The 22,887-nt window shown below is 47.8% G+C and overlaps 3 protein-coding genes across 12 annotated transcripts; 1 reads left to right on the top strand and 2 right to left on the bottom strand.

Annotated features, from left to right (window-relative positions):
• Positions 1 to 73: 73 nt before the first annotated feature.
• On the bottom strand, positions 74 to 6,354 carry arfip1 (ADP-ribosylation factor interacting protein 1 (arfaptin 1)). Of its 4 annotated transcripts, none has more exons than XM_049720473.2 (10): positions 5,938 to 6,354; positions 4,457 to 4,749; positions 3,589 to 3,690; positions 3,413 to 3,521; positions 2,996 to 3,097; positions 2,475 to 2,587; positions 2,123 to 2,344; positions 1,886 to 2,043; positions 1,571 to 1,745; positions 74 to 1,496 (listed from the first exon to the last, which is right to left on the bottom strand). In XM_049720473.2, the coding sequence occupies exons 2-10, from the start codon at positions 4,745 to 4,747 to the stop codon at positions 1,341 to 1,343; spliced, it is 1,428 nt and encodes a 475-aa protein (XP_049576430.1). In that variant the 5' UTR covers positions 4,748 to 4,749; positions 5,938 to 6,354; the 3' UTR covers positions 74 to 1,340. The 4 variants fall into 4 exon arrangements, with proteins under 4 accessions (XP_049576430.1, XP_049576431.1, XP_049576433.1 ...); XM_049720474.2 differs by lacking the exon at positions 5,938 to 6,354 and adding an exon at positions 5,715 to 5,889; XM_049720476.2 differs by lacking the exon at positions 4,457 to 4,749.
• Positions 6,355 to 6,399: 45 nt separating this feature from the next.
• Positions 6,400 to 16,971, top strand: fam193a (family with sequence similarity 193 member A). Of its 6 annotated transcripts, none has more exons than XM_049720427.2 (22): positions 6,400 to 6,830; positions 7,896 to 7,970; positions 8,239 to 8,484; positions 9,371 to 9,543; positions 9,630 to 9,797; positions 9,862 to 10,141; positions 10,224 to 10,348; positions 10,458 to 10,605; positions 10,670 to 10,744; positions 10,820 to 10,894; positions 10,975 to 11,084; positions 11,160 to 11,399; positions 11,624 to 11,771; positions 11,836 to 11,943; positions 12,247 to 12,546; positions 12,630 to 12,900; positions 13,045 to 13,389; positions 14,065 to 14,347; positions 14,417 to 14,603; positions 14,681 to 15,677; positions 15,791 to 15,872; positions 16,131 to 16,971. In XM_049720427.2, exons 1-22 carry the CDS (start codon positions 6,606 to 6,608, stop codon positions 16,222 to 16,224), a joined length of 4,755 nt encoding a protein of 1,584 aa, XP_049576384.1. In that variant the 5' UTR covers positions 6,400 to 6,605; the 3' UTR covers positions 16,225 to 16,971. The 6 variants fall into 6 exon arrangements, with proteins under 6 accessions (XP_049576384.1, XP_049576386.1, XP_049576385.1 ...); XM_049720429.2 differs by having other exon boundaries at positions 13,045 to 13,347; XM_049720428.2 differs by having other exon boundaries at positions 9,895 to 10,141.
• A 2,240-nt stretch (positions 16,972 to 19,211) lies between these two features.
• On the bottom strand, positions 19,212 to 22,335 carry tnip2 (TNFAIP3 interacting protein 2). 2 transcript variants are annotated; one of them, XM_049720478.2, is made up of 6 exons: positions 21,716 to 22,335; positions 21,033 to 21,326; positions 20,873 to 20,953; positions 20,539 to 20,802; positions 20,319 to 20,435; positions 19,212 to 20,153 (listed from the first exon to the last, which is right to left on the bottom strand). In XM_049720478.2, exons 1-6 carry the CDS (start codon positions 22,007 to 22,009, stop codon positions 19,878 to 19,880), a joined length of 1,326 nt encoding a protein of 441 aa, XP_049576435.1. In that variant the 5' UTR covers positions 22,010 to 22,335; the 3' UTR covers positions 19,212 to 19,877. The 2 variants fall into 2 exon arrangements, with proteins under 2 accessions (XP_049576435.1, XP_049576434.1); XM_049720477.2 differs by having other exon boundaries at positions 19,212 to 20,156; positions 21,716 to 22,332.
• Between the last annotated feature and the right edge of the window lie 552 nt (positions 22,336 to 22,887).

Genomic DNA, 22,887 nt, shown 5'->3' on the forward strand with positions numbered 1-22,887 from the left:
TTTTCTGACATTTTAGCATTAATTTCAATGTCTTTTGAAATCAATTAACACAACAACAACAAAAACAAAGTCCTGAAAATCCAAAAAGTATGTTTATTTTCCCAAATACTTTTTTTTTATTGTGCACATGACAAAGTATATATTGAATCTTAAACATTCCAAATCATTTTAAACCCAACACTTTTTTGAATATTTTTCCTATACAAAGATACACTTTCACATAGCACTTAGCATTTCGTTCGATGGAAGTCTGTAGGAAAAATGCACTAATCCTAGACTACAGGGCGTGAACTAGGCGAAATTACAAATATATAAACCTTTTTTCATATATCATTTTTGGAGTGTCAAAGCAGAGTCACACTCGCAAACTATAAAAAGTCAGCGGTACAAAACTGAGCAAACAAGAGACTGCTAGTTATGAGTGTTTGACATACTAGCTTTTTAAAAATATATATATTTTTTTATTTTTAAACCAAGAAAAGTGTTAGCAGCTTAAAGCAGAGTTATGCTGGTATTTGAAACTTTACAAGAAACATTTCTCAAGATAAACTATTTTGTTTTTTTTTCCATCACACCTAACCTTTTTGTACTTCCCAAACATTTTTCATGCAAAGTTTTAAAATACAATGATTCATATGTTGTTAATATAAGTAGTTTGGAGTGCTTAGAACTTTTTGACTATTAGCATGTAACATGGGAACGGAAGTGGAGTCAAGGCACATTTTGTCCGAACATTTAGTCAGTCCTTCATTGTCTCTCGAAAAATAAGATGCCAGAAGTCAGCGCAAGGGATTATGGACAAACTATGAGTAATTATTTGAAAATAGCTAACGATGTCACGTTTGTCAAAAATTGTTAGAAAAAAAATGTGCTTTTTGGATTGAGAAAGGAATAAGTATGTCAGTCTAGCAAATGTCCTCAAACTACTTTGATTAGTGGTTCTTAGCATTAGCTTGGAATCTTTGATTACCCTTAAACTTCAGGAAGAGGCTGAGCGAGAGTTGCACGGAATGTTAAAAATGGTCTCTCATGCTGAAAAACGATGACAAAAACGCGAGTTTAATTCCGTTGGGTTACAACATTCGTATCGCTTTTATAGAAAAAGGCATTTTTACAGCTTGCTTAATGCGTTCACTGCGGTTTGATGGATTTGTCAAACGTCAAAAGTGCATTTTTTTTCCCTCAGAGATTGTAGCATTGAAAATGACATTTTTATGGACTTTTTTGTTGCTTAAAAAGATTGTTTTGGAAGGCCATCATTCCTGACAGGGGAGAGGAGAGGAGGCTGAGGAGAGGAGGGGGGGGTCCCTGTAGTTTTTACTCATAGATTAAATTCTTCCTTAGTTCTCCTCTAGCCAAGATGGACGCTCGCTGCCGGGCGCTTTCAACTTGATGTGGAACTGCTTCATCGTTTGCTCCAGCTGCTGCTGGTTGCCCGAGTAGTAAGCCGCGATGGCGTTGTGGAAGAGGATCAGCTGGTTGTGCAACACCTTCACCTAAAACCACAACAGGTCATCCTCTAAAAGCTCTGACATCACAAAACAAAACAAAACAGCCCTGTTTTGCCAACCTTGTTCTCCTCCAGGAATTTCAGCTTAACGGAGACGTCGTTGCGCATCCTCTCGTACTTGTCGCGGTGCGCCTGGAACAGTTGCTGAGAATGCTCGATCTTCGGCAAGGTGTTGTTGTCGCGCGGGCCCAAGTTCAGCTCCTCTAGGTCGGTGCGGTAAGCGTCGTACTCCACCCTGCCGACGGACATCCGGTTTTAACGGTGGGGGGATAGCATTCCGTTAGCGTAGCCAAGATGCAGCGAGAAAAACAATCGATGCGACACACCTTGGGAATTAAGCTTTTTTTGACTAAGGAAGTTTGAAAAGCAGATGACCTGGCAATCTCGTATTGCTTGATGTTGATCATGGTGTCCTCGATGGTTTTGTCCACCAGGGTGTTGACGCTGTTGATGAAAAAGTTGATGGCTGCCAGCAGAGTTTCTCCATTTTTGGACAAAAGCTTTTGAGTGTCAGCGTTGTAACCAAACTCCTCCTAGGAAAAAAGCAAAAAACTACTATTCATTTTTTTTTTCCTTTATTTTTTCCTCATCAATTCAGATGAAGGCACTCACGTGGAGTTCCGGAGTCTTGAGGCTGAGGTCCGCGAAGGCGTCGCCCAGCTGCCTCTGCGTCTGCATGACCTGCGCCAGTTGGGTGGCCAGCGTCTGCGCCAGCTTGATGACTTGCTGGTACTTGCGCTTGTTCTCACGCAGCACGTCAATCTGGGCCTCCAGATCCAGGTCCACCGTCTTGGAGCCGCGGCCGAGCTTCTCCGATAGAATCTGACGGGTGCACTGGAAAAGACGGTTTTTAATTGATTACATTTTTATGCAATTTATCTTTAACAACATTTTAGATTTGCTTAATTACGCTCCAATTAACACACACGAAATTAGAATAATAAAAACGTTTAGACAGAATTACTTTATAAGTGTTGATGCTCCACTTTCTAACAAGGTCCAGTTTCTCCATGGCTGGAGTCTTCATGTCATCGGACAGGACCAGCGCTCCACTCGGTGGCTCCGTTTTGGTCCCATCTGCGCGATTGATAAGACTGATTAACTTATGAAAGGCAAAGAGCTGCATTGGAGGAAGGAGAGGATGGCGGTGAACAAAGAAGAAAGCAATTAGTCAAATATTGGTGGTAATCCAAATTTCAAAGCGATCACATCCAGAAGCCCTGAAACTGAAATTGCTCTTTTAATTTGACAAAAGAGCCAGATGTATTTCTTATACACTACTCTGAGGTTTGATTATGTGAACTTTTATTACAGACTTTAATGGATGACTCAGTTTCAGAGCTCACGATTTTGCGGTGACAAAAAGGAAATCGATAAAGCCCAGTCTTGTTAAGAGGAGGCGTTTGGGAAATGGAGCCTGCAGGAAGAAAAAGCCCAAGAAAGGTACGCTAGCGGTTTCCATCTCTGGCCCGTCACCGTGGGTACCTGTGTCCGCCTGGCTCTCGCTGGAGGAGCGCGCCAGGCGGCTGGCGACAGCCAGGCTGGGTGAGAAGGGAGCCACCGGGGACGAGGGGAGGCTGGACGACCCTGGGAGATAGTCACAAGTGACATCGGGGACGTTTTGCATCATGGAGAGTTCACGTCTCATTTCGATGACGGCCGCAAAACAAAAGGCGACGTGAAGCGTGGAAAATAGCCATGGCAACGTGCATTATCTCTCCGCAGAGATTCACATTTGCATTTCTAACAGGAGGATGAAAAGCGACGTGGAGGGCTTCGGGGCTAAAGATGAGAGGAGGCTCATTGAATTCAAATGACGTCAGCCTCGTTGCGGAAAAGGAGACGTTGTACGGTTTGTTGCCAAGGTCCTCGTTGATTCCGAAGAAGACAATCCGGATTTACCTTTGTGCGGTCCCGATTCGATAACGCCTTCTGTCGTTGATGCATAGTTGCTGGAAGGGACGCAAGACTCCGGAACGTCAGGGAATGCCGGCTTCCCTGGGAAAGACTCCTGTGGGCGTATATTAAAATGTCAGGTTAAGAGCTGTAGAAGAAAAAATCGATGCGGTCATGCTCACCCCGCAGAACACTTCGTCCGGGTTCTGGTCCAGGTCTCCGTTGCTGGTGACTGCGATCTCAGCGGCCGAGCTCCTCTGGGATTCCTCGGCCATGTCGTCCTCCTGTGATAGGGAGGACAGAATCGCATCCTTGTTCGTTACAAGGTCACGAGGACTTGAGACTGCTGTGGGCCGCCATCTTGAGGCAGGGTTCACCGACTTGAATACGGGCAGTGTCAGACGTTACATCACTTTTTTTTTCCCCACGTGTTTGACTGGCAGACATGAAGAGTTCCAGGAATAAATGAAAAGGATAGAAAAAAATCAAGTGGTGAATTTTTTTTTTTTCCATTGGAAGGACAAAAACAAGAGCGCCAGGAAACAAGACGTGGGTCACAACTATAAACACAACTTGTCTACACATATTTAAATCACCATTCCACCAACCACGAAACAAACCCAAAGTCCACGACGTCCCGGCAATAAAAGCGTTGCCGTGTGCGGCAAACATTTTTACTTTGCGGTGTCACGTGACCAGCTCGTAAATTCTTAAAAGGACCGTTTGACGCCAGCACGCTGGCGGAAAAGAAGAGATCACCAAAAACAATGCCCACCATTTTGAGTCTAATTCCTTTGATTCCATTTGGGACAAAACATTTCGGGCAAGAAAATGAACATTTGTTGTCATAACAGAGCCAAACCACACAACAGCGACACTTAGACCAACTCCATCGCTAACACCACAAGCGAGACGACGACAGCTAGAAAAATCACATCACGACAGCCAATCGAAGAGGAATGATTGCGGAATCACAGGGAAGTAGAGAAACCACCACCGCCAACCAGAAACAGGAAGCACTCAAAGGTCACAATTGCGCACAAGCGTCACCTTTGTCCGAATGTCATCATCTCCACATTCCTCTGCTGCATCCACAGTCGGGCGTCCATCATTTTCTACACTTGGAGCCTCATCCCTGCCCTGGTCAACATCTTCGTTGCCGCTTCCTGACTTATCCTCGCCACTGTCTATACTGACGTCATACAGCGCTTCGTCGCCTGACGCGTTATCGCTCTCGTCTACGTTCGGAGAAGACGGCGGTGACGGGTCACCGACGCGCGGACTCTCCTCGGCTTCCACGCGAGGGTCATCGGCTGAGGTCTCAAGACTACCCTCAGACATACCTGGAAACAGACAGATGGAAGGTTATGAACCGGTCCTAGATTTTTCCCAACCAGGCCAAACGACGCCGTGAGAGGTTTGTTTCAAAAATACATGTTTGAAAATGGCCGGAAACGTGCAGACAACTGCATTTTCCCAAGAAGAACGGAAGCATCACTTGGAAGGATGCCCACTAATTTGCACTACGAACACCAACAACAGAACGGACAGAGAGGAGCCGCTGTGTGTTGCTAACCTAGCAATTCAGTTGCAATATTTCTTGACTTTTTCCTCGTCTCTCTGTGACTACCTTAGAAAAAGTCACACACAATTACATTGACAATTAAAAATATATATATAACTGAGCAAAATCATTTTCGCCGTCTACAAAAAAAACATTTTGGGGGACAACTGATTGTGCCACTTGTTGCCAACACTGCAGTAAGTTCAAGATCGTATTCTATGGTCATCATCACTAAAAGGCTAAATTTAAGTGTTTCTAATATACTGAATTTTCAGCTGATTTGCTTAAGTTTACATTTTGTCGGAAGGAAAACATTGAAACATATTAATCTTCTTGCAGCAATAAAAAGACAGTAAAATCAAAGGTTTTGTGGTTGGATTGGCAAATTTACCATCTGACAGGAAGTATATTTGAAAAGGAAGTTTGGACAACCACTCCTTGGCTTAGATTTCAAAGTACAATGCAATAAATGAAAAAAATAAAACTTTTAAACGTTTGACGTGTTAAATGCATTTTCTGGGTCATTATGTGGCCACATACACAATTTTGAGTCAGCCTTCACGTGTACTATGTAAAGGCAAAGTTTCCAACAAGAAAGCTCGTTTGTTAACGTGAATAACCAAGTCCAATTATGACCATAAACAACGGAATACGTTAATACAAATCCATAGAATCATATTAATTACGACATTGTGGTGCTTTAGTATTTTTTTACTGCCTTTCCACGACGGTGACGTTTCTTACCAGCTAGCTTAGCCACCTGGGTAGCTAGCGAGTTAGGTACAAGCTAACCCAAGCTACTCCTATTTTGCCACTTGAAACAACAAAACTGCACCAATTAATAAATAAAAAAAGATTCGTGTCGTTCCCCAATTTTGTCACATAAGTGATAGGTAATCACTGATCACACGTCATAAGGAAATAACTGTGTGGGGTTTAAAAAACGAAGAAGAAGTAGTTAACGTACCTGTCAATGGCCGTCGTGGCTAACTTTAGCGGTTGTCGTTAAGTCCCAAACTGTGTGTCCTACGTCCAGGAAACAGCAACTGGGTTCCTTGTAACACAATAAATACAAAAAAGCCTCTTGATCGCGGTGGTCGGGCCCTTGCTCGTATACCCGACTTCGAGTTTGGACCCCGGAAAAAGTGATGAGCGACAGAGAGGGTGGACCATTTGTTGACTGAGTTCTCCCCCTGGTGTTAAAATCCTCAGCTTGCAAGTTTTAAGAACGGCTTTCGTTTCTTCGTGTATAAAGTGTATCTTTGGTGAATTAAATGTGTGTGGGGGGATAGGACGGATAAACGAGGGTCTAGTTATATCTTTATAAGCGTTTGCGGTTGACCACAAATTGCCTCGTTCTGTTTGCGCACCCCCGTGTACAAAAAAACTACATTTCCTACAATTCCCCGCGCTACCGGACGCATAGTGACGTCACAACGCCAACCCAAGCCAAGCTGAGGCAGCGCAGACCCAACCAAAGCAGCCATATTGGTCACAGTCAAGTCGGCTTTTATTTTGCACTTTTCCTCGTCGGCCTTTCCCCTTGTTAAAAAAAATCGTTAAAAAACATAACCCGCGTCCGGCGTCCCACTGGAGAGCCCACAGAGCCTTGACGGCCTGCTGTGTCGCAGAAAAATGAGTCCAACTGATGCTAAGCGAGGGGCTAAACGCAGGAAGAACAAGCGGGGCGGTGGCAGTAGCTGCAGTGCTGTCTGCAATAGCGGCACCAGTAGCGGCGTCATCGGCGGCAAGGCCGGGGTCGCCTCGGCCCTCGGTTGCACGGGAGCTCCGACACCTGCCGGCTTCCTTGCACCTGCCACGGGCGGCAACATAGGTTCGATGTCGGGCATCAACGGAGAGGTAAGCACCCCCCTCCCCTCCCTTCCCCATCAAGCAACCGAGCATGTCGGCACAGGGCGACAGACATAACGACGCTAATCTGATGTGGGCCCGAAACTGATGACAGGAAGACGCCTAGCTCTGGTGCCCTTACCCGGGCGCACCGCTTAAAGCGTCTTTCCCGGGAGATTTTAACTCTTTTAAACTATCCATTTGAGCCTTTATAGCCACCGTAAACATTACAGTTCGAGGAGGTCCAACCTTGTAAAACCGACGTGACCATCTTGGTCACATCTTAGCTTAACTTTCGAAGCTGATCTTAGCCACACGTTCCCGTCCATTTAAGTCCCCTGGGTCGAAATGAAGTTCTATTTCGACTCGAGGAGTGATTCCTCAGATAAAAGGACACACAAGTCAAAAGGAAAAGTGCTTTTCAAAGCACCACGGCCGCAAAAATAAACACCGATGCTAACCATGCTAACGGCTGCACTTCCTCGGGCCTAGAGGCGGTTCGGTTCTACAGCTGCAATGTTTACTTTTGAGGTGTGTTTGGGAATTAAAATAGGATTTCACACTCGTAATTTCCTCTAATTGTCGTACTTGGACTTTTAAAAATGTGCGTTTTGGTTCGTAGCCGCATATTGCACATGCACTAACCATATAGAAAACATGTATGTAATATTTTCCATTTGCTCTCAGCGTCTCTGATTGATATTCAGTAAAATAAATTAAAATGGAGCCTGTGTATCATCTTCCTTTAACTGATATTAAGGAAATTATGACATTATAAAACTGGTGCTAATGTCAAAAATGTTGGTATCATCGGAGCGTGCAAAATATATAAACAGACAAGAGGAAAAATAAAGACCAGATGAATTCAAATAAAGTAAGAAAGTCAAGGACCCGGGTTTATGAAATCTTGGTCAGAGCTGACTCGAGTTTGCAGATGACGGTCAAGTATGCGGTGTAGTTTGGCACGCCAACATGCATAAGGAAAAAAAATGATTTCAGAGTAAAAAAATGAACTGAACAGCCGGTTGTGTGGTGTCGTTATTTGCTTCTCATTTGTGTGTTGTCATTCTGCAGCTCAAAGTCAACACCAGCGTTATGCCGCAGTTCACCGAAGGACCCGTCAACGCTGATTTCACTGGAGTCCTCCAGGTAACCTTGTCTTTTAATTGCACTTTGCCTCCATTAGAAATGAGAAGAAAGTTCGGGATGATTTTGCACAAGCATTTGAAGTCTGCTGGGAAGAGTCTCAAGTCTGTAAATAGTCACTTTGTTGCCGCACCTCCGTTGTCACGGCAACGTAAGCTCTGCATCACTTCTTCGTGCTTGCTTCCGAGACCTTTCGAAAGTCTTCTTTTGGTCCAAGATAGTTCCCAAAGATGGAAACATGCCTTCAAATGAACTTTTCTCTCCACACCAGACGCCCTTCACCTTCGGCCTGAATCAGCGAGCCCCGTACACGGCCGGCGACCGCTGCCTCTTGTGCCGCTGCGAACGCAGCAAAGACGGGCCCTGGCCCTCGGAGGCCGGAGTCCCCGACCATCGGAACGGCGCGCCCGAGTCCGGCCAACCGCCCGCCGCCCTCCCGCTGCCAATGTGGGTGTGCTCGGACTGCCGGCGCACCGTGGAGAAGGAGGACCGGCACACTGCGCTGGAGCAGCTGGGGGTGAGTCACTTTTGACCTTGAAAAAAAAAAGTCAATCTCAAGTTACCACAATTAGCGCTCGAGATCAGTAACGAGGATCAGCCAATCGTTGTCGACCTTTCCCCGCTTTGTTTTTGTTTGCGAGTGGAAAAAAATCGGGCAAAACTTTATAGCGAGAAGTCAGCAAAGAACAAGCGCGGAGCGAAAGGCGCAGCTGAGTTGGGCGAAATTGATGTCAGCTGCGACCCGCCGTGCGAACCTAGCCCAAGGTTTCGTCACTTTCGATTTGTCTTTCGCACCTCACAGCATCTTTTTGGGGTGGGAGCAGGCGCGCCGTTTGGCACGTTTTGCCCCGCAGCTGCTTTTTTTTCCCCCCACCTCCTCCGGTCACGGCGCGAATTTGAGGCCAATCAGTTCCGACATTCCGCATTTTCCACACAAACGGCGAACAGTCACAGCGACGTCGTCAGCTGTCGAGAAAAGCAGCAACTTGGCCGACGAACGCAGCGAGCTTGTTTGTTTGCCGGCAAATGGATTAAGTTGCCTCATTTGTCGCCTCTTTTGGTTGTGATTCGGTGCGACGTCCTCGCGAGGAGATAACGTACACCCCATTAGGGTCATGTGAAGGACATGTCAAGCCCGCTGATCTTTTCGCTTTGCTTTCGTCTTTGAATAATGACCGTCTTTAATAATTGACGCTATTGGGGGCTGCCTGTAAAACTAAAAATAGCGGAGGGGAAAAATCTTGTGATTCACCACAACATCAGACACAATCGTTCTGTTTTTCCCTGTGTTGGGATTTTTTTTTTTTTTTTTTGGAAACGTGCGGCAGGGTTTCTCTGCAGTGTTAGTATTTGCGCCTTCCAGTTCCTCCTCTACGTCTCTCATCATACGCTTTTTATTTCAGAGTCAGGACTTTCTTTTGCACATGCCCGTGGGTAACGGCACCCTGGGCCCAGACGCGGTGGCAGCGGCGGACAGACTGAGCGCGCCCACGCCGCCCATGCTCCCCGCCCCTGACCTCGCCCCGCCCGTACCCGGCGACACCGCGTGCGGCTGCGAGGCCTGCAACGAGAGGCGGTAAGCCCCGAGCACAAAATATAACTCCCTTTGCTCCGGCGAACTTTATCCTTCAAGTTTTTTTGTTTTGTTTCCCCGCTCGGCAGAGAGCTCTCGGCAGAGTCGGAACGGGAGTCGCAGCAACTGCAGAAGCACTGGTCGGAGGTGCGCTACCTGGTGCGCTGCATCTACCGGCAGGCCGGGACGCCGCTGGCGGACGACCGTGACCATCCGCTGGAGCGAGACAAGGACAGCATGAAGGAGCTGGTAGACAGGTACTCAACCCGTTATTGACGACAGAGGAATTGTCCTAACTGACGGCTCGTTCTTTGAATCCAGCCAATGCATGACATCATCAACCTCCGTCCTCAGACTCTGCGAGAAGGACCCCTACCAGCTATACCAGCGTCTGGAGCAGCAGGCACGCGAGTACGTGCTGGAGATGAAGGTGCGGCTCCTCAAGCACCTCTCGGCCGGCTCCAAGACACCCCCGGGTCCCGCTGGGGCGGGAGCCGCGGCGGGGCCCCCGCAGGCCCACCAGTTTGTGTCACTGCTGCTGGAGGAGTACAGCGCCCTCTGCCAGGCGGCGCGCACCATCAGCGGCTTCCTGCTCACTCTGGTCAGTCGCTGGCTAGGCTTCGTCTTTTGTTTTTTTTAAAGTCTCATGCGGTTCGATGAGTTTGCTCCCCCTCCCCGCGCAGGAGAATGAGCACCTCCAGAAATTCCATGTGACGTGGGAGCTGCACAACAAGCACCTTTTTGAGAACCTGGTCTTCTCAGAGCCCATCTTGCACAGCAGCTTGCCTGCACTTGTTGCACAGCTCAAGTAAGCTTCTGATTCGCTACTAAGAGATACAGAAAGTCAAGACCAACCCCTTTCGATCCATCTGATTAGAAACAAATATTAGAAAACAAGACTCGCATTCCTTTTCCAGACACGGCACGGCGTCGCACGACTCGTACAGCGTGGACATGTACAGGACCTTGCTGGAGAGCTACCAGCGGCTCGAGCAGGAGATGGCGAGCGTGGCCGGCCAGTGGCAGGAGTGCGAGAAGCGGATCGACGACTACGTCGACGAACAGGTACGTCCAACGTGCTTTCGAGGAAAGAAAAAAAGGCGTTGAGATCTTCGTGTCTCTCTTGAAGTTATTGTTCAAAGTGGAGGGCCAGAGTTTTACCAACCAAAGAACCGAGCCGCACAAGTCGCCGGTTGGCAAAAACGTAAGCCCCCCTCTGTCACCCATTTGATGATTAAACTGAACTCGGCGTGTTTTCAACCGTACGGGGCTCCCGCAGACTTTAAAGACAAAGCAGCGACTGCTCAAGGAAGACTGGGAGTTCTTCAAGCAGCGGCGATACGTCGAAGAACAGGTGGGCGAGACGGAAAAAAAAAAAAACGCAGAAGAAATGTGCCCGTGGGCTTTTGATACATTTTGTGGTCTTCTTGGCAGTTGCCCAACAATAAGAAGCTGGCATGCGGGGACAACTTCACAGACACCATGAGAATGCTCTCGTCGCGTCTCAGCATTCCGGACTGTCCCAATTGTAATTATCGGAGAAGGTGAGCGGATGATTTTGCTTCACGCCTATTTATATTTGCCGATTTCATAGAAGCAATTATTTTGTCGGCCCGAAGGTGCACGTGCGACGACTGCAGCCTCTCGCACATCCTGACGTGCGGCATCATGGACTCGCCCATCTCGGAGGACCTGCCCATCAAGCTGCAGGGCGACAACACCCCGCAGGACTACCTGACCCAGGTGCACCCGCCCAGCCTCTCCTCGGGCAGCTCGCCGTCGGGCTCCAACTCCAGCTCCCCCATCACCGTCCAGCGGCATCCCCGACTCGTCCTGCCCGCTGGGGACGGCAACACTTTGTGAGTCCGCAGAATTGTTCTTAAATTATGGTTTGCGATGATAACAAATTGCTTCTCATAATTTTCCATAATACCATAAACAATTGTAAAAAAAGAAAAAAAATGTCCCTTGCATGCTAAACCAAATTGCGCCACAAGGGGGCGCCACCGATGCTAAAATGGAACAGCCTTCAGCTTGCACCTACATTTAAGGCCTGAGTGTTCATTGCGCTTCCTCCGCCAAGTGTCAGCGACGACGACGAAGTGCCTCCAATGTCCGCCAAGTACGGGGACATGTACCCGGTCAGCGGCTACCATGACAACGGCGTGGCGACGCTCAACGGACACTGCGGCGACGTGAACGGCGGCGTCAGCGCGGCACAAAATGCGGTGGTAAGTATTGCGCTTCCTAGTTTCCTCAGCGTCGCCCTTATGGCAATCTTTTCCCCCGCCGCAGTCACCACGCATCAGCAGCAGCGGTAGCTCGTCGGACGGCGACGAAGAGGAGGTGAGGCGGCAGCAGGAGACCAACAGTCCTCCTCCGTCGTACAACCACCAGCAGCAGGTACATATAAGCTTTTATATAGTGAATGGGCCTGGACTATATGTTTTTTTTTTTTAAATTTTCTTATTACATTCTCTTTGCCCCAATTATTTTTTTCTAATATTTTTATTTTGTGTGACTTTTGTTCTATTTGGGTATTTTTTGCCTAATTAGATTCATCCCTCATTACGTCATAGTAGTATTTTGTCTTTATTTTTTTTTAAAATAATTTTGATTATTTTTCTACAGTGTATTTTTTTTTTTTTGGTGTGTTTTCTAATATTCCTTATTTCCAACGTGTATTTTTTATTGATCCATCAAAAGGTCGAGCAGGTCCAGCACGCGTGCGAGTGCCACGTGTGTAACCAAGACCCCGGCGCCCCTGGCAACATCCTGGGCCCGGCCGGATGCCTCCCCCCCGGGCAACTCCACTCGGCGCCTCCCCCCGCCGCCTTGGGCAACCAGTTCTTCACGGACAACGGCAAGATGGCGGCGACCAACCCCGCCCGGCCCTCCCTCCACCTCTACCCGCACATTCACGGACACCTGCCCTTGCACAACTTCTCCCGACCGCTGCTGCACCCCACTCTTTACCCGCCCAGTCCTCCCCTCACGCACAACAAGGTGAAAGCAGCGTGGCGGAATGGCCCCGGCGCCCCGAGTTGGTATTGGCCAACCTAACGGCTGCTTTGCTTCTCCTCTCCAAGCCTTTGCCACCCAACCTCACGACCAACCACTCGGCTGCCAAGCAGCCGGCCTTCAGCCCCGGGCCGCCCGAGCATGTCTACCAGAACAGCTTTGGCGTTGGGGGCAACGGAGGCGACGGTGGAGATTGCGGCGACGGCGGAGGCAACGCGGGCGACTGGAACAGCTCGCTGCCGTGCCTCTCGCTCAACTTTGAAAGCCTGTGGGATGCTGCCGTGATGAAGAGCTTGGATCAATCAATCAGTCAAGTGCTGCTGCCAGAGTTGCTTCAAGGTGACCAGCATGAAGGCGACACAACGTCTTTGGCCACTAGGGGGCGGTATTGTCTGCTGTTGTTCATAAATGGGTCGACTGTGAATTTAAATTTTTCCTGGCCTGTATTTGTCTGACCTCAACCAATGTTATCCTCTTTCCCAGGGGAAATTCTGGACCCTCCCCTGGCCGACGTCCCTCTCCCGCCAACGCCGGCAGTCCCCCAAGCGGACCACCATCACCACCACCCCTTGCTTCCCGCCACCCCCGCCCCCCACCCTTCGTCGTCGTCATCCTCGTCCCTGTCCTCGTGTTCGTCGTCCGAGGCCCGCGATCAGAAAAAGAGCGGCGCCAAGAAGAAGTGTCTGTACAACTTCCAAGATGCCTTCATGGAGACCAACCGGGTGGCGATGGCGACGTCGGCATCCATGGCGTCCGTGTCGTGCACCGCCACCACTGTCCAGTCAAGTAATAACCTACCTATCCACCTAGCATCTAAAACCTCCTTAGGTAATCTGAGATTAGGTTCGTGCTTTTACGAATGGACGTGACTCCACACACACACACACACACAACTAAGGCTTACCTCAGCTCCCTGTTAGAAGAGGTCAATTTAGGGTCACCTGAAAAAGGATATCTGTAGTCCATTTTAGATTCATCCTGAAATTTCGCCCTAACTTCCTCATCAACTTTTTTTTTTAGTGTACTTACATATTGTGATATAACAGGATGTGCCAATGCTAGGGCAGTGCTTGCCTGACATTTTGCGGCTTTTGTTTCTGGCAACAAGAAGCCTGGCCGACCCAGTAACTTTTGCCACTGTTATATTAACTCATCACCCCCCCCCCCCCCCCTCGAGCTGTACGTTACAAAATCATGTGTCATGGTTACCACTTTGGAAAGAAGCAGTCAAATAATGATGACTCATGTTTTACGAGAAACGTCTTATCATCCGTGGCGAACCGTTTCCACTTTAAAGGACTTTGTGGAACGGGGACAACATTTTAGTGCGTACGCAAATGTCTGTTTGTGATAATACACACACGAGCATTGTCGTCCGTAGGTCCAAAGTTTGAGTGAATGGGACACGAGTGTCCGTCATATAAGACACTATGGAAGTTTTAGTTTGTAAATGTCCTTCTGTGTTTGCTTTCGATCATCATGGATGTCTTCTTGTCTCCCCAGATGATGTATTTCACAGTTTAGGTAAAGAGGACCACAGGCAAGTCTCCCCAGCCGCCCCCCGAAGCAACCCCAGCACGCTGAGCCCCCTCCCGTCGCTTTCCGCTCCTTCCCTTCCGCCGGCTCCCACCCCGCACCTCCCCGCCATGGGGCCGCAGTCCTTCCCCAAAATGGCCGCCCCGGCGCCGGACCTGGGGGAGATCCACCCCGGGCTGTGCCTCCCGCCGGCCGAGCCGGCCATCTCCTCGTCGGACGGTCCGCTCAGCGCCCCGCCCAGCGTCTGCAGGTAGGTCGGCGTCACGCTTTGAGCGCGAGGTGTCGGCGCGCTGAACGTTTTGTCCCGTCCGCCCCGCAGCGATCCCGAATGCGAGGGTCACCGCTGCGAGGGGAACAGGGCGTACGAGCACCCGCCCTACGACGGCGAGGAGAGCCAGGATGAGGACAGCTGTTCGGAACACAGCTCCTCCACTTCCACCTCCACCAACCAGAAGGAAGGAAAGTACTGTGACTGCTGTTACTGCGAGTTCTTCGGGCACGGCGGGGTGAGAACGCAAGATAGCATTTTGACCTTTAATATCTAGAAGTCACGTGTGAGGTTCTGGAACTTTGTTCCTCGCAGCCTCCGGCGGCGCCGACCAGCCGCAACTACGCGGAAATGCGCGAGAAGCTGCGCCTCCGCCTGACCAAGCGCAAGGAGGAGCAGCCCAAACGCGAGGAGCATCAGCCGGCGCCCGAGCGCGACGGCACGGGCGGCGGCGTGGAGGACCACCGGCGGGTGGAGGACTTGCTGCAGTTCATCAACAGCGCCGACAGCAAGCCGGCGTCCAGCTCCAAAGCGGCCAAGCGGGCTCGCCACAAACAGAAGAAGATGGAGGAGAAGGCCCGGCAGGAGGCCGAGGCGCAGCAGGAGGAGCAGCGCAGGCGGCAGGAAGAGGAAGAGGCGGCGCTCCAACGCGAGCTCCTCCGGCTGCAGGAGCACTGCACGGCCAAAAAGAAGAAGAAGGACAAAGCCAAGGAGAACACGGCGCCCACGCCAAACAACAGCAACAACCCGCAGCCTCTCAAGCAGACAGCCCAGAACGTGCTGGACCACCTGCGCAACGGCAAGTCGCACCTGCTCCAGAGCTTCATCTGCCCCAAGGACCTCCGGCCGGAACCCCGAGCCAACGACCAGCACGGCGAGCGGGGCTTCTCGCACCTCCACAACCACAACGCCGACGGCAAGGTGAAAGCCAAGCCCGCGGCCAAGCTCGTGGCTTGCGAGCACGCTCCCGTCAAGAAGGAGCCGGAAGCCAACGGCGCCGTCAACCCCGCAGAGACCAAAGCCACCCGCACCGGGCCCGTCGAGGCGCCCGCAACTCCCTCCTCGGAAGCCAGGAGCAGCAACCGGAGCGCCAGCGGGAAAAGGCAGCTGAAGGAAGAGCACCGGCGCAGCCCGCTGGCGTCCAACCCCTCGCCCTCGCCGCCGCTGCATCTTCATCCTCATCATCCTCCCCCCTCCCAATCAGAACACACGGAGCAGAACGGTAAACCCCCCAGCGCAGAGTCCCCCCAACCCAAAGGCAAAGCCAAGAAGAACAAAAAGAAGAAGGGGGACAAGATGAACACCTCCATAGGTTGGTGTCCTTCTATTCGGCTTCCACGCCATCGACAAAACGAACCCAACGTTATTTCGACGACCGTAATAGACGTTGTGTATTTATATGCTAATACGTTCTTTTGTGTTCAGATGACGTGTTCCTGCCCAAAGACATCGATCTGGACAGCACTGAGATGGACGAGACGGAGCGAGAGGTGGAGTATTTCAAAAGGTACGAATGTTTTGTCGGAATTTGAAAAAGCTGATGTGATGGCGGTTTGTGTTTTTTGGAACTATTTTCCCACCCCATTGGAAAAAACAGGAGAATCTGTTTTTTTTTTAAATATTTTCTTTTGTAATTTAATTTCATTTTGCAATTCAAACCTTAAATATGGCGACTCGTATTTGGAGGCGTATTCTCCCCCAAAATGTAGCACCTCTCTTAAAACGACCGGCGTATTTATTAATTGTTCATCATGTGTGTGTTCAGGTTCTGTTTGGACTCGGCCCGGCAGACGCGTCAGCGGCTGTCAATCAACTGGTCCAACTTTAGCTTGAAAAAGGCCACCTTCGCAGCACACTAAGCTCAGCCCATCCCTCCAAAAACAAGCCCACCACGCGTCCCCCCCCCCCCCCCTTTCTACTTTCACTCGCCACCAATCGACCTTTCACCCCGACTGTTTCTCTCCTGACGCCGCCTTGCTTTTTCTTCCTTCGTTCCCCCCTTGCCCGCCCCCCCCCTTGCCCAAACGGACCTGCTGAACTCGGAAGAAAAGCAAAATCCGGAATTAGCGCCCCCCCTCCCCGCGTGCTTGTGTGCTTTTCGTCGGCCATTTTCTCTGACTGAACAAGCCATGGTCTGATATGATTACGAGAAAGTGGAAGAAAGAGAATTATTATTGTTAATTAAAAAAGCTGTATTTGACATATTGTGGCTTATTATCCCCATGCCCCCCCTCCCCTCCCAACCCCCCCACTACCTCTCCTCCCAAACTCGGCGTCTCAAAAGGGGCTTTGGTCAGCCGGCGTCCACTCCTTTCGCAACCGCTCAGAATACTTGACAGTTTTTTCTTTTTTTTTTTTTATAGTTCATGTTAAAAATAAGTAAAAAAAAAAAATGTTACCAGATACATTTTTTCCCCTGTTTTTTGACATTGCGTAGCCATCTTGTCTGCGCGCCAGTGAGAGAAGAGCTCACTATCAAAACGATTATAGAGCGTCTATTGTATTAACACTGAAAAAGCCCGACTGGCTACTTTTTTTAACATATTGTTAAGTAATATGGAATCATGTCTTTCTTTTTGAAAGATGGAATACACTATAGTATGGCAGGCTTGTCGTTTGTTGTCTTATTTTCTGGCATTTATGGATATGATCCGGGGGGGGTAACCTATTAGCACAAAACTACAGTTAGCTACTAGTTAGCTTAACTTAGATTTTTATTTTACATAAGTAGTGCAACATCTGTGCTTTTAGTGGACAAACTTGTAGTTATATTTGAAATATGCTGAGTGGTGAATTAGCTTAGCATAGCAATTGCCTTCAGTGTTAACCAAGCATTTACGTTTCTTGAGTAAGACAAAGTATTTAAATATGCTTAGCATTTAGCTTAGCCATAGCTTAGCTCGGGGACGACTCACAATTACGCCAATTTATTTAACATTTACATTTTATCTTTTCATTTTAGATATATATGACAATTATAATACAAAATCAGTAGCTATATATATATTTTTTAAAAATCTAATTTTAATAATTGGGGCAATTTATTTGTACCTTCCCAGTCATACTTGCTGTGGGTTTGTGAATGTATGAACAGTTCATATCTAAGAAACAAATTAAAGTGCAAGTCGGAGCGATTTCTGGGCTGAGATAGCAAGATAAACGAGATCCAGTAAAAGTATGCAGCCGCTCACGGTGCGTCACATCTCACATCGGGTTTGGTTATCATCATATAGTGCAAAGAGAAAGTCGTTGTGCAATGGAGTAAATTCCCTTCGTACTCAGACGGCGTCAAATGAGGTCATGGAGATGTGAAACATTTAAGCAGATGGAGCCCCAGACAGGACGTGGGAAGAACATTTCAATTGTGGCCGCATCATTGATATTACGTGTGCAATAATATTCATTTATGGGTTGAATATTCATCCCGTGAACAAGTAAGAAAATTGCTTTATCTAGAATCTAGTAACTTACTGTTTCCCAAAGAAGAAAATTAAAACTAGCAGCTGCTCTAAAAATGGAGGAAAAATCACAGAATTAAAAAAAAAAAAACCTAGAAAAATCCAAAACTAGTTTAGCTCTGGTTCTGTACAGTATCTACCTAGTTGTGCGATACAGGATGAGGAAGTGAAAGGTCGCCGTGTGGTTGGTGCCTCCTTTGAAAGGTATGTGGAGCACGAAAATGGTCACGTCTTTGAAGACATCACCCAGCTGGAAACTCGAGTGACTCATGCATCCTCGTGTTCATTTTGCATTCAAAGAATGACAGCGTGTGTCATCTTAAAATAGGTGCTCACCCTTGGTACTCCTGCCAATATGCAAATGAGCAAGTGGTGAGTGTCAAAAAGTTTACAGCCATTGATTTCTGTCATTTTTTTTTTTAGAAAAAGAAAAACCTTCTAGGTGTATTTTTGATGGACTCTTTAGGTACAGGAGAAAAGTAGAAAACTCAATTTGAACATTTGTGTGTGTGTGGAAATTCCCATTCCCAAGATTAAAGGTAGTCACGTAAACTATCGGGCAGCTTTCCAAGTGGTTGTAAACGTGGAATCCCTCAAAGGTTCCCACAGCAGTCAGGTGGGCGACTTAAAAGCTGTTTTTTTTTTTGGAGGCGGTGGTGTTGGGGGCGTCCAGTTATTTTTATCCTGTTGGGGGAGTGGGGGCTTTTTTTAGGGTCTTTTATTTCAGCCAAATGACACAGGATAATCATAGTCATCTCTGCTGCTATGAGAAATGGTGGCTAAATAAGTTAGCATTTTCTTTTTTAAAAAAGCTCTTTTAGCTCCATAATACTTAGGTTGTAATTCGTTATCGTCGCACCCGTATTTTTATGGACATGCTTTGTAGACATCCTACTTCCTTCTCAAGCAGGGGATGTCCGACTTCCTGCTACGAGACTCCACCGAACTCGTGACTGATTCAAATGCAGTGTGTCATAAGTGGTATGACATATTTCTTTGTTGCCGCCCATGTCTTTGTAATGATACACTAGTCGTTTGACTGTATGTGTGTGTGTGTGTGTGTTGTGTGTCACATGATCCATTCAGGAGGCAGGCCAAGGGGTTTTCCCCACCACACGTAAGTAAATGTTTGGTGACTCGCTATGGGGTCGCTGACCTTTTTGAAACTGAGAGCTACATTTTGAGATATGTATAGTCAGATATTCATCTATTTCCCAATCATCACTTCTACAATGTTCCTAGGAAATCGTAATGTCTTGTCGCTAGGTATTTTTAGAATGTATGCAATGTAACTTCATATAAGCCACTGTGTGTTTTTGGGTGGTGGTGATTTTGCATTAGGGGCATGTTGTAAAAGTGCTTCATGAAATCGTGCAGCCCACAATCAATTTTATTTTTAAATATTTTATTATAAAAATAGACAATCACCTCAGATGGGGGGGAAAAAAAAGCACCATATTTTCCAAAATTGCGTTCTTTACATACATTACAAATTAAATAAATATATTTCTATATTTGATATAAAAATCTAACAGTGTAAGAATATCGTATGGCTTTTTGTGTAGTATAATAAATTATGAATAGATTTCTAGCACCAAATGAAATTTTATAATTCAATAAGAGGAAGCTTATGCAGTCGGCATCAAAGTACGTGAATGAAGTCTCGGCCCATTGTGATATTTTTGACAAAAATCTTTTCGATTGGATGGGGTTTGTTTCTGTTTACTATTTTTATTAGTTTTGGGGTTTTACGTAAAAATAGTAATTTAAAAAAATGGCGTATTGTTGTTTTTCGGTGGGTTTTCCGAAAACGTTAAACGCTACGTGCTTGTGAAGGGAATGGCGCCAAAACAATCTTTCCATATAAAAATTGCACAAAAACGGTGAAATATAGAGAATGGATTCCGATCCAAAAATATTTGCCCATTATTAACCATGTGCTGGCCTTCGACTTAACACGTGACCTGAGTCCTAAATGATTGTTGCTGATAAGGTGCAAAGTAAAAGTCCAGGTTGAGGTATTCCATGTAGTGCGCAAATTGTCCCGGTTGTGCTCACAAGGTGGCGCACTCCTCGCAGTGGTTGAGGTACCGGGCAGCGTCGTCCTCGCTAAAAGTGGCCAAGCAGCGCGGGCATTGCAGATCCGACGGGGCGTCGTCGTGCCGTAGCGCCGACGGCACCGCATCAGAGGGAGCCGACTGACGTTGCATGTTGACCCTTGCCCCCGCACGGTCCCCAGCGTCCCGATGGTGGCGCCGCGACGTCGATGACGTGCGATGGCCGATGTGCACATGACACACGGGGGCCTGCCTGGTTTCCCGGCTAGCTCCCTGCTAAAGAGATTGAGTAGCCGTTAGCATGTTGCGTGACACAGGAGAATTGATAACTGTGCAAAAATAACCTCATGATAATTCTGAGAAGAAAAATATTCCCGAAAAGTCCAGTTTCAGTGATGGAAAATCATTTTAAAAAAATCATTGTTAGCTTCTGTTCACCTGTTTGTGTAGTTGCTGTTTCAAGTGACAAATTTGCTCCTTGAGATCTTGAATCCGTCCCTGCGCTCGCTCCCGGTCGGCCCGCTCCGATTTAAAATCCTCCGTGTAGATGAGTACCTAAAGAATCAAGCAAAAACAAAAATGGATTTTTAATTTTATTTATTTTTAAAAACGCCTGCACTCCAAAAATGATTCTATCGAAAGGTGAGGTAGCACCGACCTGCTGTTCCAGTGTCTGGATGCGTTCCCGGTCTTTCTTGCCGGCTTTCTGGGCTTCTCCTCGCAGCCTGGTGCACTCGCTCAGTTTGTCCTCCAGCAAGCCGTTGAGTCGGCAGATCTCTTGACGGAGCAAGGCGGCGCTAGCCGAGGCTAGCGAAGGAACTAGCGGGGTCCCCGTCATGCTCTTGAGGCGCTGGCACAGTCCTCGGATGTAGTCCTCCCTGCTGGAGTCGTACTTCTGCCACTGCGAGTTCAGACCTTGGACCTGCGACCACACGTCAGTTGGACGGTGTTCCGCTCTGAAGAGTTTTTTTTTTACGAGTTTTTATTCTTACGTAGGCAACACGCTGCTTCAGCTGCTGATTCTCCTTCTCAAGTTGTTGGGAGTTCCTACATCTGTCTGGCGTCTCAGGCGGCTGTATGGAAATAAGGGATGGAATTTATAGAGCGATTGTTTCTTGTTATTACGGTTGGCAAACTATAGGGGGCGCCCACCTGCGTTGCAGCTTGGTCGCCCGCTTGCGCCTCGCCCGCCTTGCTCTTCTCCAGCTTGGCCATCAGCTGGCGGCACACCTGGACGGTGGCACCCAGCTGGCCCCGCAGCTGATCGGCCTCCTCAGCCAGCGACGTGCACAATACGGCCCTGGTGGCCTCGGTGGAGCGCAGCCTCTGCAGCTCCAGCTCCTTTTCGAGTTCCCCGTTCAATTCCTTGCAGCTCTTTGCGCCGCACTTGACGTTCTCCAGCTCCTCATCTTTCTGACGTAGTTGCTCGCTCAGCCTCTGGATCTCCTGGAAAGAGCTCTTGTGATCACTATGTAGCCAGTGAGTCAGTTTTTTTTTTAAAACATTTTTGAGAAAGAGAAAAAGCAAGATTGCTTGCATTGTGAAAATTTGCATTGAAATCAAAGTACAGACTTTTTTTCTCGCCATTTTTAACGATTCAAACTTTTGGGTTCACATTTTAGTTCGAATTATGATTTTTTTTCTAATTGACAAGATTGCCTAAAACTATTGCCTGCTTAGAGAGAAATGAAAATGTTATTTTGACAATCATGACCCTCCAAAGTTCTCCAGCGACCCAGTTCGGGAACCCAATCCACAGTTTGAAAAACCCTGCGTCAGTCATCCTAAACCCGTAAAAACTAAATAGCATGAATGAAGAAAATCTAAATGTCTACCTCTTCTTGTCTGACCATTTTCAAATCCGTCTCCACGCTCTTCTGCTTCATCTTGTAGATTTCTTTGCACAAACTCTCCAGCAGAGACTTGGACGGCCCTACCACCAGCGTCGGTTTGTCGCCCACCGCCATGCAAATCCTTTCGTGGCCGGCCAGCCTCAACTTGAGCTCGGCTATGATGTTGTCCTTGATCGCCAGCTGCTTTGCGAGGAGCTCCATCTCCTGTCGGCTCTCGTGGTACAGCGTGTTGAGCGTGCTGTAGCTCCGTTTCTTGTCAGCGTCGGCTGGGTCCATTTTTTTCTTCTTGGCTTCTGTTAAGTTTTACTAAGCCACCATTTGACGGTTTCCCGAGCCGTGTTTCCCTTCGAATTGAGCCGAGGAAGACGCACTGTTGATAGGGCGGTGCGTCTTCACGCTGTCGACGATAATATAACCGAGCGGGGGATTTCCTGGGGAACTTCCCTTGGAATTTTGGAGATTCGTCAAAGTGAGCACTGTGTACCCTTGCAGACTCACCGTCTCCGAGCGACATGATGAGACAAATTGTCAATTTGTTCTGTTTGATTTCTTTAAATGATCCCCCCTAAAAAGAAATAGAAGATAATCGTGAAAAATTGAAGTGCTGGTGGTGCGTTCAAGGACTGTGGGAAGTCCATCGATTTCAAATCGAATTCAATTAACCTCCGACGAATTGAATATGAATGTTTGTGTAGATGTTTATAAAATGACTCAAATATCTGCGCTGATGTTGACTCATGGGTGTTTGGCAACAATTTTGAATAGAACATTGCAAATCGCCGTAAGCCAGTGTAGTTTACAGGGTTTCTACACTTACACTTAAACGCGGCATCACAACGAATTCCCCTGCAGTTCCGACAAATACAACCTGTTTTTGTATTGTCATTCAATGCATCATGTTGATAAACACGGGTTTGCCAATCAAGAGTTGCAGAGAATCAGAAATAATTCCCATTTACCGGTACATGAACAAAAAAAATATGAAATGGTGTTTTAAAAATGTCCGTCTTAACGGTTCCCCACATGTCTGGCAACACCGTACCGATGAATTTCCCTGTTGTGTTTTATTCTGATTTTAGTCATTCATTTGGTAATTTAAAAATTATTTTCCTCACCTGTACACGAAACCCCCCCCCATATAAATCAGGTTTCAG

This window comes from Syngnathus scovelli, chromosome 5 (assembly GCF_024217435.2).
Source record: "Syngnathus scovelli strain Florida chromosome 5, RoL_Ssco_1.2, whole genome shotgun sequence".
In the NCBI taxonomy this organism is placed as follows: domain Eukaryota; kingdom Metazoa; phylum Chordata; class Actinopteri; order Syngnathiformes; family Syngnathidae; genus Syngnathus; species Syngnathus scovelli.